Here is a 17,235-nt window from a genome sequence, read left to right on the forward strand (position 1 = left end):
AAAGTGTAAGATGAAAGTATGAAAAAAAAATTTTATTTTTAACATGAATATAAAGTTTTACTCAGAATCACTCAATAAAGGCTTTAAAAAATTCACAGGAAAATCTTTAATTTTTTGTGTACAATAGACTTGTGATGTTTATCAAAAGCTTGCCAGATGTTGTACAGATACATATAGAAATTCAGAATTATAATAAAAATATATATCACAGATACACTTTAGATCCAATTAGTGTCTGTATTGGTTCTTGAGAATGTACAAAATACCTAGTGTATAAGAGCTAAGAAACAGTGTTATTATAAACAATGGATACCTTTCAGTCTTTGGTGTAACTCTTTGTTATAATTGAAGGTCCATATTTATTTTCTAATCAACGTGTTGCTATTACTCTGTTTTGTTTTGCTCTTTATTTATTCATTTGGCTGATAGTTTTTAGCTAAGGTGTATGCTTAATTAATCAACAGTGTTGTCAGTGTTGTTGACTGATAATAGCACTGTCTTGTAATTTTTTTTTTATTATGGTTGAAGGTTCATATTTATTTTTGAATTGAAATGTTAGTGTCAAACTGCTCTATTTGCTGTTTATTTATTATGTTAAAATGAATGCGACTGTTAACCTACTTGGAATGATGACTATTACGTAAGTATTTGTTTTGCTTTCAAAAGTCAGCTGCAACTCTTGTAATTGGCTGGAGTAAAGTATACGAGTATTGATCAAATACATGTACATATACAATGTCTACTTCTTACTTAAAATATAAAAACATGATTACACTTCTTTATATCATATTTTTAAATTACATCCAAATGTTTTATTTTATTTACATAAATTAAGCATAAAATTAAAGGGTTTTTCAATCAAACAAACTAATAATTATGGTGACATCATCCATATATCTTGTAAATTTGTACTGTTGAAGTTTCACACCTTTCAAGTATTATGACAAAGGCTGTAACTGAGGCTGTTGTCAGTTAAAAAACCGGCATGCATCATATCACAAGTGAAGAGTGTAGTGTCAAACTGTAATATATATATAGATTGTGCTGCCACCTAAAAAATGTAGTACCTGTGACGTAGGGTGATATCACAGATACATGCGGTCTTTGGTGGGTCAATAAGGATGTGTTAACTGGTTTCATCTGTGACTATGTAAATATTATATTTCTCATTCAAAGTCACCATACATGTATTCAACACTTTTAAACAAAATTGATTTATTTCCTGTTTATATTACAATACAAAATATGTAGTTTATATTAAATGCAAAGTAATGAAACACCTTAACAGCACATAAAAAAAACAAATTCACAATTTCCTTTACAAAACTGAGAATAATCAATGACTACCACACACTGAATCTCAATTATCTCCAATTCAATATTTCATCTGTTTATCATTAACAAATCTGAACAACGAAATTTATACTCTAAGAACATAGTTAAACTTGCTAATATTTCAATTTTAGAAAGTTTAAAAAAAACTGTATAGTCTTTAATTAAAAAAGTAATACCAATTGAAATTAGAAAGTTATATTTCCTATACATCTATGATATATATACACATTAAATCAAGGACCTGAACCTTCAGTTTTGAAGTGCGTGTTTATATACGTTTCTATAACTGAAAGAAGTACATACATATACATGTTATATTATGTCAAATTAATAAACATTGTTTCTTTCACCATAGACACATGAACTTAGCTGCATATCTTGGTAGATGGAGTATATCTTTTACGAATCACAATAACTTCCCATTGGCTTAATTGATTGACTTGAAAATTCTCATTGGTGTACATTAAGTATACATAGTTATAAAAGAAAATCCACAAACTACCAAGTGTTAGAAACTATTTTCTGCTAACATGAAGAAAAGATATTGAAAAAAATTACAGTTTAAAATTACTTTTTGTGCATTGATACTTAATCACTATGATTTTCAGCTAACATGAAGAAAATATATCAGAAAAGAAGTATGGTTTAAAATTACTTTTTTCATTGGTGTTAACTTAATTTGTTGTTATCTACTTCTATAAAAACACTGACTAAATAATTTATTAAGCCTTATAAAAAGCAGTTTTCTACCAGCCCTCAAAATTAAGCTCAACTAAGGTTTAAATTCACATAATCTGAGTATCATACTCGTTCTCTCAAGCAATCGTGAAAACAAAATACTGATATTCAGTTGTGTTGTTCCTTTACATTAGAATGTAATTATATTTGATCCTGGCAGGAATAATTACATATCATTACACCTGTGAAATATATGTACGGCATAAGCCACTTATTTATTTCTCAAAACTACTTGAAATGAGGTAGAGATCAAGTCCTAGACTAAATATTTTAAGAACTATTTCAATAAAATCCAAATAATATTTACAGTAAAAACTATAAAATCACTTGTCTTTGAATAACAGAATGAAGTACTGATTGATAAGTAGGGCAACAATTAAAATACGATCATGTATCAAAAACCTCGGAAATCAGATGTTGACAACTCTATACCTGTACTTCACAATATTACAAGCTTGTTTCAGAAGCTGAGCTTACCCTACTTTTGTTGAGTTAAACTATTCCATAGAGCCACATTTGTAGATTTAAAACAAGTCTCGAGTACTCTATTATTTACCTACAAAATAAATTTAGAACTATCAATATCAACTTATCGTTATAACAAAGTAACATCTTCAAAAAAAAAATAATATAACAGTACTACCTTGCCATAGTAATCTACTTCTTTTTTTTTTCTTCTAATAACTAAAAAAAAATCAAGTATTAAAACTTCTAAGTGATGTAATTAGGAGTAAAGAATACTTATGATAAACCAACAGCCTTTAAGGCAGAAAGAACATAAAAATAGCAACTCTCCACACTTAATCTAGTGAACACATTGATAGTTTAACTACACTATTCTTATGTAAGGGCAAATCTTTTATCTGTCTAACTAGCTACAGTGAGTTGTGTGTAGGGAATAACACCACCTGCTCCAGCAAGAGAAGATGAACCCATGAGATCTTCGTCAATCTGACGAGCTGCGGATCGTCCCTCAGCTATAGCATGAACAACTAATGACTGTCCTTTTCTGCAATCTATTTAAAATGAAAATTAAAGCCGTCACTTACTTTTCATTTTCATTAAAATTATTTTTTTAAAAAAACCTTGTGAACCCAATTCACATTGACTTAAGACATAATTTAGTAACTCAAATGTATTAAATTTATAATTAAAAAAATCCTACTATTATTTTAATGACATTACACCGTTATATATAAAACACTTAAGACACAATAATGCTTGGAGACGGCTTGAATAGATGATGTCGAAACGTTGTACATTTTTGCTGTTATCTTAAACTTATATTAAAGTTTTTCTTCATTACCCATTCAAGCCGTCTCCAAGCATTATAAAGTAACTGTGATGTGGGAATTTTCCTCCAATCAAAGCTGGACATAAACAGACAGAAATAAAACATTAAAGATATATAGTCTGAGTAGGTGACCAAATGCGCCCAGTAGCACAGCGCTATGTCTGCGGACTTACAACGCTAGAAACCGGGTTTCGATCCCCCGTGGTGGGCAGAGCACAGGTAGCCCATTGTGTAGCTTTGTGTTTAACTACAAACAAACGTGACGAAATACATTAGAAAGAGAATACTTTCGTTTTTACAAGTAAATATCAAGAAAAGTAGATTTTTATATAAACTTCTCCAAGTAACTTTGAAATTCAGCGATCTTTTATGATATGCAGTATAACATCTTGATTAATTTGCCAAAATAGTTGCAAAAGTCCTTTGCGTTCAATTTATGGAAGTGTGAACTTCTATTTATCATACTACAAAAATACCACAGTTTCTTATTCCAGAATACTTCATTCTCTGACGTCGAAGGTTCAATCTATGTACTGTTATTTATAGAAAGAAAACGGTGGGGTTGAGAGTAGAGTAGGGTAGCTAAGCTAAATCTTGTCGACAATTATTTCATGCAAGACAAATATATCTTGCTCGAGATAAGAAGGTCGCTTGTTACAGCAGGAATTCTAAACTCTCAGAAGCTGTAGTTGCACTGGGAATCCCGCGTCTTTCTGCGTGAACTTGAAACAAATGCTAACCAGGTCACTTTTATTGCATTTTCATTTCAATTTATTTGTTCTTAAGCGCAAAGCTGCACTGTTTCCACCTTAGGAACCGACTCCCTCACCCACCCCAGTTTTAACCTTATAACCCTTCAAGGTTTTGTATCCCTAAAGAAGACTAGATCGTTGGGAACGTGTAGGGTGTTCTTTTTTTCTTTTTTTTAATATTATCTTTATGTTTGTGTGTGAATTATAGTAGTCACGAATTAAAATTGTGTGAAACATTATACATAGCCCCCAAACTTACCGCTAATCCACCAGTAAACAATATTTTGTTTGTTATTAAGCGCAAAGCTACAAAATTGATTGTCTGTGCTCTGCCCACCGCAAGTATCGAAACCCGATTTTTAACGTTATAACTTCACTTATAAGCCTTCATATATGCCACTGAGCCATCGGGGCGAAAGTTATTAATTCACTGAGAAGTGTTAGAATGTAATCATTGTAAATACTATAATCTTTTTTCGCGTATATATATATATATATATCAAGCCAACAACTCTTGCAAATTACTTAGTGATTTTTTTAGAGTACTAGAAATAATTCAAAAATGAATGTATTCACAATAAAAAATATATACCACCATAGTTTATTTTTTACTCCATTTTCCTAGAAAATGACGAAAACTTCTTTGTATATTATCCATAATTCTAAGCAAGATTTTCTCTGTAAATATTTGTTTATATAGTGGAAAATATGCAGCTCGTGAACAACGCGCGAGCACTCAAATACTGCTGTTGTTTATATTATACTTGAATATTTTCAACACTTAATGACAAATGCGGTGAGAATTAAACAGATAACGCTGTAAAGCCACGTTTCACTAGTTAAAGATTTGTTTAATAGGAGTTCGTATACAGTCATATATCTGTCGACAATTATGATGGAATTTTTTTGCTTTTACTTATACCGCTAGAGAGCGCTTCAAATAAACTTCCAAGTATTTAAAATGTTTGTTTTAAATGCAAAATTACACAATGAACTATCTGCGCTGTGTCCATCGCGGGTAATCGAACAGATTTTAAATAGGTACCGATTTCGACAAAGTTGAAATTTTTTGCCGAAACAAGTTAGGGCATCAGTTTTATACTTATGACTTTGAATGTAAGTGATTCTTCTCCTCTCAATATCACCTTAAACATTAAGTGTTATTAATTTTTCTTTACTTTCAAATTTTTCCACTGAACATAAAATTATAAACTTCAGAAAACAAGAAAACACGATCTTTTGAGAAAACTTTTGTGACTTTCGTAATTTTCCTTGAAAGTCGTTCATTACATTATAATTTATTGAACTGGGAGTAAAATTATAGTTTTGAGTTTATTTTTGAGCTATTGCCGGACCGGGTTTAACTTGGTTTGAACCCTAATTTAATTCAAAAGAAGACATATACATCAGTAAACTATACCTCTCAGCACTTGCAGGGAGAATTTATCTAAGTTTGAAAGCGATCAGTGAACACAGACAGGATATGACATCAAGCCAGTTAAAATGTATCGTTTATGCATCTTCACGAGCTTTCAGTAAACATTATAAGTCTTTCGTACAGAAAAAATCAGAATTTCTAATAAAGTATTTTTGCTAAAAATTAATGACTCAATAAAGGAAGATGAGTATTGAGTACTACATGTTGTCTTCATTTCTTTTATCAAAAACATTACATGCAAAGTAACATAACCAACTAACGATAACAAAATAGATAGACGGATATTAACTTATTTTTTATTTTACTTCCCTTGCCAGCTGCCACTTAGTTGACCAAACCTGAGAATTTGAAAAAGCACTGTAAAGTGTGAAATACTTAAATAAGACAATGTTAGTAATATAGATAATAAAGACTGTCAAACTTTGTAACAAACCGTTGGTAAAACTTCTGTATCTAGATACGTATCGATCGTGGCATCAATATCTAGATACTATGATGAGATATGCACCCCTAATATTAACGTATTAAATTTAGTACGGGTCGCACGAACAGTTTTCTCTGATAAATTAGAACTATAAATATATTACAGAAACGCGGATATGAATAAAACGACATATCTTTAGACAATTAAAGCTCACTTGGATAATAGTCCACTGTCACATAGGATTGAATAGATTATATCAAAACGATTTTGAATGCGCAAATCAACAGGTCATGTGTACAATAACAGCCATGGTGGAACTGAATTTATCAGAATTAATTACATGTTGATCTTGTCAGGCGTTACGTAGTGTGATGTCATCAAAAATTAATCGAAGTAAGATATCCATACACTCAGATCGTAATGCCCCCCAGTGGCAAAAAGGTATGTCCGCGGATTTACAACGCTAAAAACCAGGTTTCGATACCCGTGGTGGGCAGAGCACAGATAGCTAATTGTGTAGCTTTGTGCTTAACCACAAACAAACATATATGTATTCAGATCGTGAATTTAGATTTTACAAGACGGGGATATCCTTTGTACGTAATTGCATTGGAAAAGACAAATGCAGATCAACTTGGGGTGCCAGGCATCTAGAAAGAGACCTACAAAAAACTGTACCCCAGCCGTGATAAGCAAAGTATGGCGTCTTGTGAAAGGTGAGGATTCGCGAACACAAAGACCAGTGACAAAAGTCGTCCATGTATTCGAGGCAACAGTGTGCAACATAATCAAAATGATCTCTGACTGGGAAAACCGTACAATTCAGGATTACGCAAATTTTTGTCACGAAATATTCGTTCAACAGTTGCATACCTCAAGTTGCTGGAGAATGTAATGTGTATTGAAGCGATCTATACAAAGACATAACGGTACGGTCAATGGATGCAGTGCCTATAGATTTTGGTGCATTCGGGCCGTTGAAACAGGCGCTGAAAAACCGTCGTCCTCGTACATTGAATGGATTATTGATAGCAGCAAAGCGGAGTGGTGTGCTTTGCAATGACAGACTTACGACGTAGTTTTTTTTGCCAAGCTGCACATTCGTCATGTAGAGCATAACTAGACTTGGCGACATCGACTGTAACGACGTGATGAGGCTCCAAATTCGTTTTCATATAACGCTCTCAACCTTATATAATGGTATGGGATTTGTTATCCAGTATCAGCAAATGTGCTTCATATTTGAAATTATACAAACACAAGGTGAGCAAAACTTAAGTTCCCAACCTAACTGTAAAGTTAAATAGTTTCAAAACCTTTTTCGCTCTTTTCAACACCTAGAAACAAATAAACTTCATTTGGATAATATTCCTCATCATCATCATGTGGGACTCACTGCCTGTTATAAGTAAGTATGCTCCACATTTCAAAGTGTGGTATCTTTCTCTTAAGTCAACCCTATAGCATTTTCTATATTGGTCCCAAGAAAAAATATCGGAAAAAAGCTGAGAAAAATATTTTCAAATTTCAATATATTTTTCAGACAGAAAGTAATATATAAACTGCATATAAATAACTTAATGCCAATGACTTATTTACGTAAGTGTGTGCATAAAGCATCATCTAAGCATCACGACAATTATAATGTAACGGTCTAGTGTATTTTTTCGTTCTTCAGATACTTTTGCTTCACATTGTCGAGGGCGACTCTGGTTTAAAGATAAAACTATAGGTATTAATGTGAAAGTCGGAGTCCTAGTCCTATTAAGAACAGCAGCCCCAAAGAAACCAGTCCTGACATATTTATTTCACGGAAATAACAATTTCATCATTAGCGGTATATATATATATATATACCAGTAAACGCCGAGGACGTATGTTAAATATGATATGCGAACAGTACTTTCAATATGTCTTATAAGTGAGCCGTTAAAATTATATAAGATACAACAGAAAAAAATACTATGCGTTTATTTACACGAATATAAAAATAAAATAAAATAATAAGAATATAGAATATGATTTTAAAAACTGTTAAGAACCTGACTCTTTTATTTTTTATTTTTTTTTACGAAAATACGTGGAGAAATAATGGTGAGACTTACTTTTCTGACAGAATTAAAAAGTTGTGATAAGAAACCATGAAGTGAATTAAATCAGCCCAACTTGTCATTTCTAGCTTAAAGAAACACAGTAATCTCGTTAGCACTCAAATCCAAAAAAAATCACCGCAACGTATTTTCCAAGAGTGAAAAACTACCCCTTCAGGTTCACAACCTTTCTCAAAATAAAGATCTTCTGTTTACTCCTCTGTCTTCGGGATCGTCAACAAAATAAGGTAACTGTAAAACTATCTATATTGGTAAAAACAATAGCTTTGCTAAAAATACGCACTTCTGAAAACACGAGTCTCAAGCAGAACCTGTAGATAACTTTAAAATCTTTGTACTTCTACTACAGCGAAAACAAAAGGCATATTATTTTTCACTGAGAGTCTAAGCAATCTACTCTTGAATCAAGAAATCTCAAATAACTAATCAAACAGTTTACTTATGTCAATTGAGCGATGCTGTTTTTAGTTTTGTATTTGTAAATCCTTATAAATGAAATATTTTTTTCGTTTTGTTTATTAATTATATAATTTTAACGTCTCACTTATTGAGAGTTTCGCTAATTTTTATTATTTGACGTACTTCCTTGTTGGTTATTGTAATGGATCACTGATAATTTCGAAACATTCAAGGAACTACTGTCGTGATGGTCCTGTTCTTAATTAGTTTGTAGCGTTTTGGCTGTAATGTTTACTGGTTCTCGTAACTAATGAATCACAACTATATTTGAAAAGAATTAAAATAAAGATAAAAATATACGATATGAGCATACATAGCTCTATATACAACATTAATATATGAAGATGCACACTAAAATATCGCTGCAAATAAATACAGTATTTGAAGTCAAACATTTGCACCTATGTATATATATATGATACACATGTACATAGGTACATGTGCTGTTTCCAATTAAGTTGCTTCCAAGATGTCCATTCTTTCGTACTAACCCGTTGTTCTTCTGTGTTGTTCCGTTTCTGTGTATCTGGTACGTCCCTTGCCGTTGTTCTTGTGTGTTGTTCCGTTTCTGTGTATCTGGTACGTCCCTTGCCGTTGTTCTTCTGTGTTGTTCCGTTTCTGTGTATCTGGTACGTCCCTTGTTTACATTTCTGGTACAGACATACCAGGTTCAACGGATTCTCTTGTTTGTTTATTGTTAAGCTCAAAGCTACACAATGGGTTACCTGTACTCTACCCATCGCAGGTATCGAAACCAAACTTTTAGCGTTGTAAGCTGACAGACATGCCGCTGAGCTGAAACCCCGTGGAGGTGGTTCAATGAAACAACCTCGTTTATCCTATCCTTTATTAATGGAGTCTCTGTGTTCGACATTGGATAGAACCTACTCTGTCACCAGACTATTAGATGGACTGGTGGAGCTGCCACTCTGTTTACGAGTTTGTAAGACTATACAAGTATTAGAATTATTGAGATTACCTGACTAGTAATGAGCTGCTGCTATTATAAGAAGAACGAAAACCTCGTCACGAGCGGTATGATACACAGATACCTGCCGTCATTAAAGCAGTGTTTGACTACCATTCTATTAAAAAAATGATGCTAGGCTGCATTCTGATTTTCATCTTCATAGTTGTAAGTCACTACCCAACCAGTATATTTGATTTTACTTGCATTAATACACGGACTTACAAAGAAAACCAAACCGAATCATTCAGTTTAATTTAAGATGAATTACAGTTCCGTTCAATACCTCCTGCGTGTAGTTAGAACTTGTGAAAATGAAACTGTTAGACCTGCCCTTTATGATTTTCATACTTAAGAAGTCCAATGATAAAACAATATCCGTATACTCTATCAGATCTAAAGACTAAAAAACTAAGTGCCAAAAAACAAAGAGGTCACTCCTAAAATTTCCATAGCTAAAACACTTAAAATTATCACTTCTAACAAAATAAATCAATAAATAAATTCGAAGATTCGAAGCTTTGCAGGCCAAATGGCATAGATCAAGAATTTTCTAAGCTCTGTTTTTTTAAAAAAATAGGCGTTTGAAAGTGAGATTTGCAACATTCAAGATGCACAGTTTAATTGGTTAAAGCATTTGCCCAGTTAGCAAAGTCACAAGTTCGAACTCCACTGTACCTCAATTTTCACTGCTTATGAATATGCATAACACACAAGGAACCAGTTAGTCTTTACGGCTTATTTTATTTTTCCGATTATCATCTAGTTCCCTCTTAAGCTATTGTAAGGTTTCAGCCTCTACTAGTTTCGATGGCTACTAATTCCATGAACTAGTCACCCTGTTAGAAAAATAAAATTATTTAAGCTGGAGCTTAGTCTGCCTTTTCCATATTTTAAACTTGTGTCCTTTTGTTTAATGATACAGCACAAAGAAATCAAAGGATTTTACCCTATCAATCCCCCTGATAATCTTACAAAAAACAATAAGATCACCTCTTACCTTTATTTCCACAAAATAAACTAACAAGTCTTAAGCTATCCCTACAAGATAAACTTTTTCATCCCCGGATTCGTTCTAGTATTTCTTCACTGTTTGTTTGATTTGTTTGAATTTATGCACAAAGCTACACAATGGGCTATCTCTGCTCTGCCAACCACGGGTATTGAAACCCGGTTTCTAGCGTTGTAAGTCCGCAGACATACCGCTGTGCCACTGGGGGGCATTTCTTCACTGAATCCTTTCCAATAAATTAACAATATTTCTTAAATAAAGAGACAAAAACTATGTGCAGTATTGCAAGTGACACCTAACTAATGATACGTGTAGAAAGATAATTACCTCGCTTGACTTATAATCAATATGTCTATAAATGTACCCTAAAATTTCATTAACTACCAGCAATAGAACGCTGCCTCTATGGCTTGAGAGACTCATTCTTCAATAGGTCAAGATCTTTTTCTTCAGTTATACTGTTGAGGTGGTTCCCATTTGTATTAAAAGTTTGATCCAAATTGTGATAATATAGATGCGTTACCTTACAGTTACTATAATTAAAGGTCATCAAATAATTGTCCAATTAACTAATTCCTCCAAATCATTCTGTAGTACCCCAGTATGCTAAATACGGATAGAAATAGCCAAGAGTTTAGTATAACCAACAAACTTTACTAATTTACCAATTATACCCCTAAAATATCATTAATGTAAATAAAAAAATCAAGGCTCAAGCACTGACCCCTGATGCACTTCAGAAATAGTAAGGGTCCAGTTTAACTGGACTTCATTAAGAACAACTTTTTACTTTCTCTTATCTAACTAACTAGTCGTTTCCCAAACCCTAGCAATGTAATATTCTCAGGTAATATTTTGTATGACACTCTAAGTACACCAAGACAATAAAAAATTGAAATGTCAGCTAGCTCACAGTCTTCAACAAAAACCATGCCATCAGCGTCCCTTAAGAGTCTGACCCCTATTTCTACATTAGTCTTGCCTTTAATTGACATACTTAAAAAACAGCCTTGCTATAAGTTTTAATATTATCAGCCAGCTGTTTCTTATTTTTGGGTATTTTAATTTCTCTTTAATCAAATTCCTGGTTTTCCTATAGTTCTGTAAGTCTTCCATTCAACTGTCAATTTCAACTTCATAAACTTACGAGATTAATCCCTGATTTTTTTCCATAGTTAGGAATTAGGCTTGATTTTTCCTGCTATGCTTTCCACATTTTAGGATCAAGCCTATCTTAAATTGAAAACAACTTATTTCTTTAATTTTCAAAATCTATCCCGCATCTCTTTGTAATTCATTATCCCAATTAAATAATGATACATCTTGTCTCATGGCGTGAAAATTAACTTAAGAAATAAATTATATTTCTTTTTATCACAACACGTGGCAACTAATAAAAGCTAATTATGTAATGATTACTTTTCTTGAAATGTTTTCCACTTCAACTATTGCAACCAAATTCTCATAAGTTTAGCAATAAATCTAAAATGGCATTCCTTCTGATTTATTAGTAACAACCCTGATCTTATCATACCGTTTATTATTAATAATGTGGCATATAACAATTGCCAAATACAAAATAATTCTAATCGCAGATGCTGAAATCTATAAGTCCACTTGTTTTAGTCCTAACATTAGTTAAGCCTTTATTAAGTACGGCCTATATTCGATAAAGAGATAAATTAACACTGTAACTAGTGTATGTTTTTGCTTTAGTTCAGTTAGGGCTAAACCATACCGCACTTAATACCATCAGTAAATAATCTGCTAATATTATTCTACGTCCTAACGTTAGACCTTTTTAAAAACTTTGATAAGCTTTTATTATGTTGCATAAAATGTCTATAAAAGTATATTTACGTCCTTTCTGGCGTAACTCGACGATTTAACAAAGAAACGTTTTCAAATTGCGAAAAAGGTGCAATTTTTTTGTACATTTTAGTACAAATATGTCTTTAATTTTCGATCAATCGTAGACTACTCGCTTCTAATTGACAGGAAGCCAAACTACTTAAATTACATAAGTTGCTATGACATTAGTGTGTGATCGAGAGACAGACAGACAGATACACACCGTGTTTTACAATATTAGATGGTTCCAAATCTAACCGAGTTTCAGTAATTCGCATTATATCATAGAATTCCGTTTCCACCAGAGTCCTAAACTCTTTTGGTTTGTTTCTAATACTCCTAAGATTAGAAAAATAACAACTAAGCGTTTTATTTATATTTAAAGCTGAAAAGACATATCTTCAAAACTATTATTTAAATTGTAATGCGCTATTTCTCCTTTATAAAATCTCTTCACTATCCTAGCTATCACTTTAATTTGCTTATTCCAAATTTCCAAAAATCCCTCACTGCTATCCTGCTTCAGTCAAACCGTCTTTAATGAATATACTTAAATCTTCCCCAAACATTCTATTACATAGCCTGCTTAAGTAGAGCCCACCTCTAGCATAGATTTCACCCTGAAAACTATCCTACAGGTCCAACCACTCATTGCTCTTATCATATCCAAGATATATATTTAATTTCAGCCTTGGATCCTAATAAGTAATTCATTCCTGCATCTAGCTCGAGGGAGCACTCCCAAAAGATCCATATTAATTGCAGCATCTAGCCAGAGCATCTATTTTTATCCCTAAATCTCTGAAGGAGTTGTTTTTATTTACTAAGAAGTTCTTTTGATTTTGAACATCATTCCCTCTTACACGCACTTATCAACTACACTGTCAAAATGCATTATGATAGCCTGTACTTCGTCATTTCGCAATCACTTTCTTGTTCTAGACCTTTCGTGCTCCTCACTACAAACATTTTTATCAGTGTACTTAATTAAAGAGTTCCCCATTATGTAATAATCTTGTTCTTCATTGCAATCAACTGTCCTGTCTCCTAATCATGGGATTATTGAAGTAATAATCTGTAAACCCTAATTTACTGGAAACTGCCAGTAACCAATAACAAGGTAGAAGAACAAAAACTATTGTATGTAACGAAAGGCTAAAAGTTTGAAATTTCACAAGTTATGGTTTCACGTAGTTGAAGTGGGCTATTGGAACTATAGAAAATCTAAACTTTTAAATTTCCCATGGTCAACTTTAAGCCTAAGGGTGCCACATTATCACTTTTATTTTCAAAAATTTGTCCTCGAACTATGAAAATATTCACAATGCATTCTAGTGTTCTATTAATTGACACGATGAACGTTTTCATCACAAACAACACGTTTATTATACCCTAACAAGTATTGTTATACCTCACCAAATATTGTCTCGTAATTGTTAAGTCTGAAGAAAATGCTTTTTATATGAAATTACAAAATGCTTTCACTGGTGTACGATGTATTTATGGAAGATAAAATAAAAAACCTCAGGTAACCCTGAAAAAGAAGAGACATATACTCCAAAACCATATTCAAACAAATGCTAAATCTAGCTTGTTCATTTCGCAAATATCATTGAATATTCCAACTTATGAGTGTGTTCATGTGTTCGTAAAAGAGATATTGTTTTTCCTCAGAATAAATTTTTGGAATATAGCATCAGAGTTTATAAGACGTGAAAAATAATTACACACACATTTAAGTACATATTATCATAATTCTACATTCAAAATCAGTAATAAAACTATTATTGGTCAAGACAGTTTTCTTGTTAGAATATGCCAACTAATGGAAACACATATATACATACATCATATAAGCGAATTTCTCCTAGGCCGGTCCAGGAGGGTTCACAGTCTCTAGCCCATTGCCGCAAAAACGCACTCCGTATTTGAGGCCGTGTCTGTGATATAAGAGTGATTGTCAAATCCCAGTATTATGTTAAATAAGATTAGCTCAAGAGCTGGTGGTGGGTGCTCTTGACTAGCTTGCCTTCGTTCAATTCTATTAGTTAAAAATTAGGAACAGCCATGTGTAGATAGCGTTTGTCTAGAGGAAATTGTAAAACAGTGTCTATGCTTGAATAGTGGCTTATCTCGTCGAAAACATAACATGCAACACTGTACGCTGCACAAGGTTGCATTCATTTATCCCCTTAAGTATTAAGTTTTTCATCATTTCAGAGCGAAGTGAATAACTGCTTGTTACAGCACGTTGTAAAAACTGTGACAGCCAGGAAGATAGATGGTCCATCTTTGCTGTGATATAACTCAGATCGTTCTATAAACTTTAAACTTTTTTCTGTATTTTGTGTTCAATCAACTTGCACACAGGATAATAAAGAAGTTTTACTTTTTAATTTTGGTTACTGTCTACAGAATATGGTACTTTTTAAAATCTCTGTTGTCAAGAGAGCACTTATAGAGTAAGTGGATAGTGTTGAAGGAAGAAAAAATAACCCTAATTTCTTTATGTTAATACTGTTTCATAGAATAAACTGAATAAAAATATTTCAAGGTTATGCTTGTCAGAGTGTTGAATTACATTTGAGGTATAATTTGGGAACAGTGTTGAATTACATTTGAGGTATAATTTGGGAACAGTGGTGAATTACATTTGAGGTATAATTTAGGAACAGTGTTGAAATACAGTTGAATTATAATGTAGTAACAGTGTTGAATTACAGTTGAGGTATAATGTAGGAGCAGTGTTGAAATACTGTTGAATTATAATGTAGTAACAGTATTGAATTACATTTGAAGTATAACGTGGGAACAGTGATGGATTACCCTTGAAGTGTCATGTAGTTGAAATACATTTGAAAAAGTATAATGTAGGAAAAGTGTTGAATTACATTTCAAGTACCATGTAGTAACATATATATTGAACGTTTTAGGCTTATGATACTCACGGCTGTACACTGTACAATAATCTCCGATACCGGCGCTGTGTCATTTCATGTAGTGTTAAGTGCTGTTCAGGTATAAAGATATCAGTTTCAAAGTACAGCAGTTAGATAACTGAACAAATCACACAACACTTCTTTAAATTGTGTACAAACTTCAAAATAACATTTAAATAAATCTTTTAAAAACAAACCTACGTCGAAATATAAAAGATAGAGTAAGCAAGAATAGCAATCTTAGTTCGGTTCTTTCAAACTTCAGCCCAAGTCTGGCAGAACTTCTCTTTTTTTCTACCAAATTGTTTGTTGTTGTTTGTCTCAAACTGTCAGATTTATATTGTTGCTGATAACAATATGTTATGTTTTTTTTGTCTGTTTTTATGCAGAATATCTTACCAAGTCGTTTTACTTTTTTCGGTTATATAATAATTAATAATGACTCAAACTGAAATCTCATTTCTCTTGAATGTCATGAATTAGAGACCACCAACCATCTCCTGAACATTACGTTTCCATGAAATAAATATTTTATAAGAGTACAAGAACTGAGGAGTGATTATTTCGTGGTAGTTTAATGAGTAAGTGATCAATATTACAGGTAGCTTAATCAGTGAGATGCCCTTATTACGGGGAATTTAAAGAGTAAGATTATTACAGGCGTTTTTATAACTGATATATCTTTGTTACAGGAAGTTTAATCAGTGAGATGGCTTTGTTACAATGAGTTCAATGAGTAAGGTGATTACAGGCGTTTTTATAACTGAGATATCTTTGTTACAGTGAGTTTAATCAGTGAGCTGCCTTTATTACAATGAGTTCAATGGGTAAGGTGATTACAGGCGTTTTTATAACTGAGATATCTTTGTTACAGTGAGTTTAGTCAGTGAGCTGCCTTTATTACAATGAGTAAGGTGATTACAGGGAGTTTAATGAATGAGATATCTTTATTACAGAGAGTTTAGTGAAGTTGATATCTTTGTTACAGGGAGTTTAATGAGTGAGATGTCTTAATAACAGGGAGTTTTATGAGTGAGTTGCCTTTATTACAGTGAATTTAATGAGTGATATATCTTTGCTACAGGGAGTTTAGTAAGTGAGATACTTTTGTTACAGAGAGTAAAGCAGTGAGTGATATTAAGAATAAACTGGGTGGCAAGTTATTGTTTCATATAGTGAGTGGTAAACCAGAATTAAAAATAGTAAAATGTAATCTCTATCTCTCTGTTAAGAACAGATATATATAAAAGTAATTGCGACACTGGTATTACTAGTAAAACAGAGATATATATAATTGCGACACTGATATTACTAGTAAAACAGAGATATATATAATTGCGACACTGATATTACTAGTAAAACAAAAATAATGATAACTATTCTTAGCACTGTTATTTATCAATAGCATGACAAAGTGTATCTTTACAAATTCATTTGTTGTCCAATTTGTTTTTCCAACATCTTTCAGTGCATAAAACTCTCTTTTATCGTGTGTGTTCAGGAAACAAATGTATCACTAATCCACGCTGAATGTAAAACCCTTTAAAACAGACCACGACTACAATATACTGCTTTAGAATGTACAAAAACCCAAAATTAGCATCATAGGCATTATGTTTATCAAAGTATAAATCATTTTTAATTATGTTAAATTAAAGTTTATAGATTTATTCATTTGTTTGGATTTTCGCGCAAAGCTACAAGAGGGTTTTCTGCGCTAGTTTTCCCTAATTTAGCAGTGAAAGACTAGAGGAAGGCAGCTAGTCATCACCACCCACCGCCAACTCTTGGGCTACTCTTTTACTAACGAATCGTGGGATTGATATAACGCCCCCACGGCTGAAAGGGCGATTATGTTTGGCGGGATGGGGAATCGAACCAGCGACCCGCAGATTGCGAGTCAAGCACCCTAACC

General features: G+C 32.7%; 1 protein-coding gene across 1 annotated transcript in view; it reads right to left on the reverse strand.

Moving 5' to 3' along the window:
- Nucleotides 1-14,296, reverse strand: part of LOC106456954 (potassium voltage-gated channel protein Shaker-like) — a 120,872-nt gene extending 106,576 nt beyond the window's left edge. Inside the window, exon 1 of the mRNA XM_022382747.1 lies at nt 14,229-14,296. Within this exon, the coding sequence (XP_022238455.1) occupies nt 14,229-14,233 (5 nt within the window). The 5' untranslated portion in view covers nt 14,234-14,296. The remainder of the gene's footprint in view (nt 1-14,228) is intronic.
- Nucleotides 14,297-17,235: the final 2,939 nt, after the last annotated feature.

Source organism: Limulus polyphemus, unplaced genomic scaffold (assembly GCF_000517525.1).
Source record: "Limulus polyphemus unplaced genomic scaffold, Limulus_polyphemus-2.1.2 Scaffold274, whole genome shotgun sequence".
Lineage (NCBI taxonomy): Eukaryota > Metazoa > Arthropoda > Merostomata > Xiphosura > Limulidae > Limulus > Limulus polyphemus.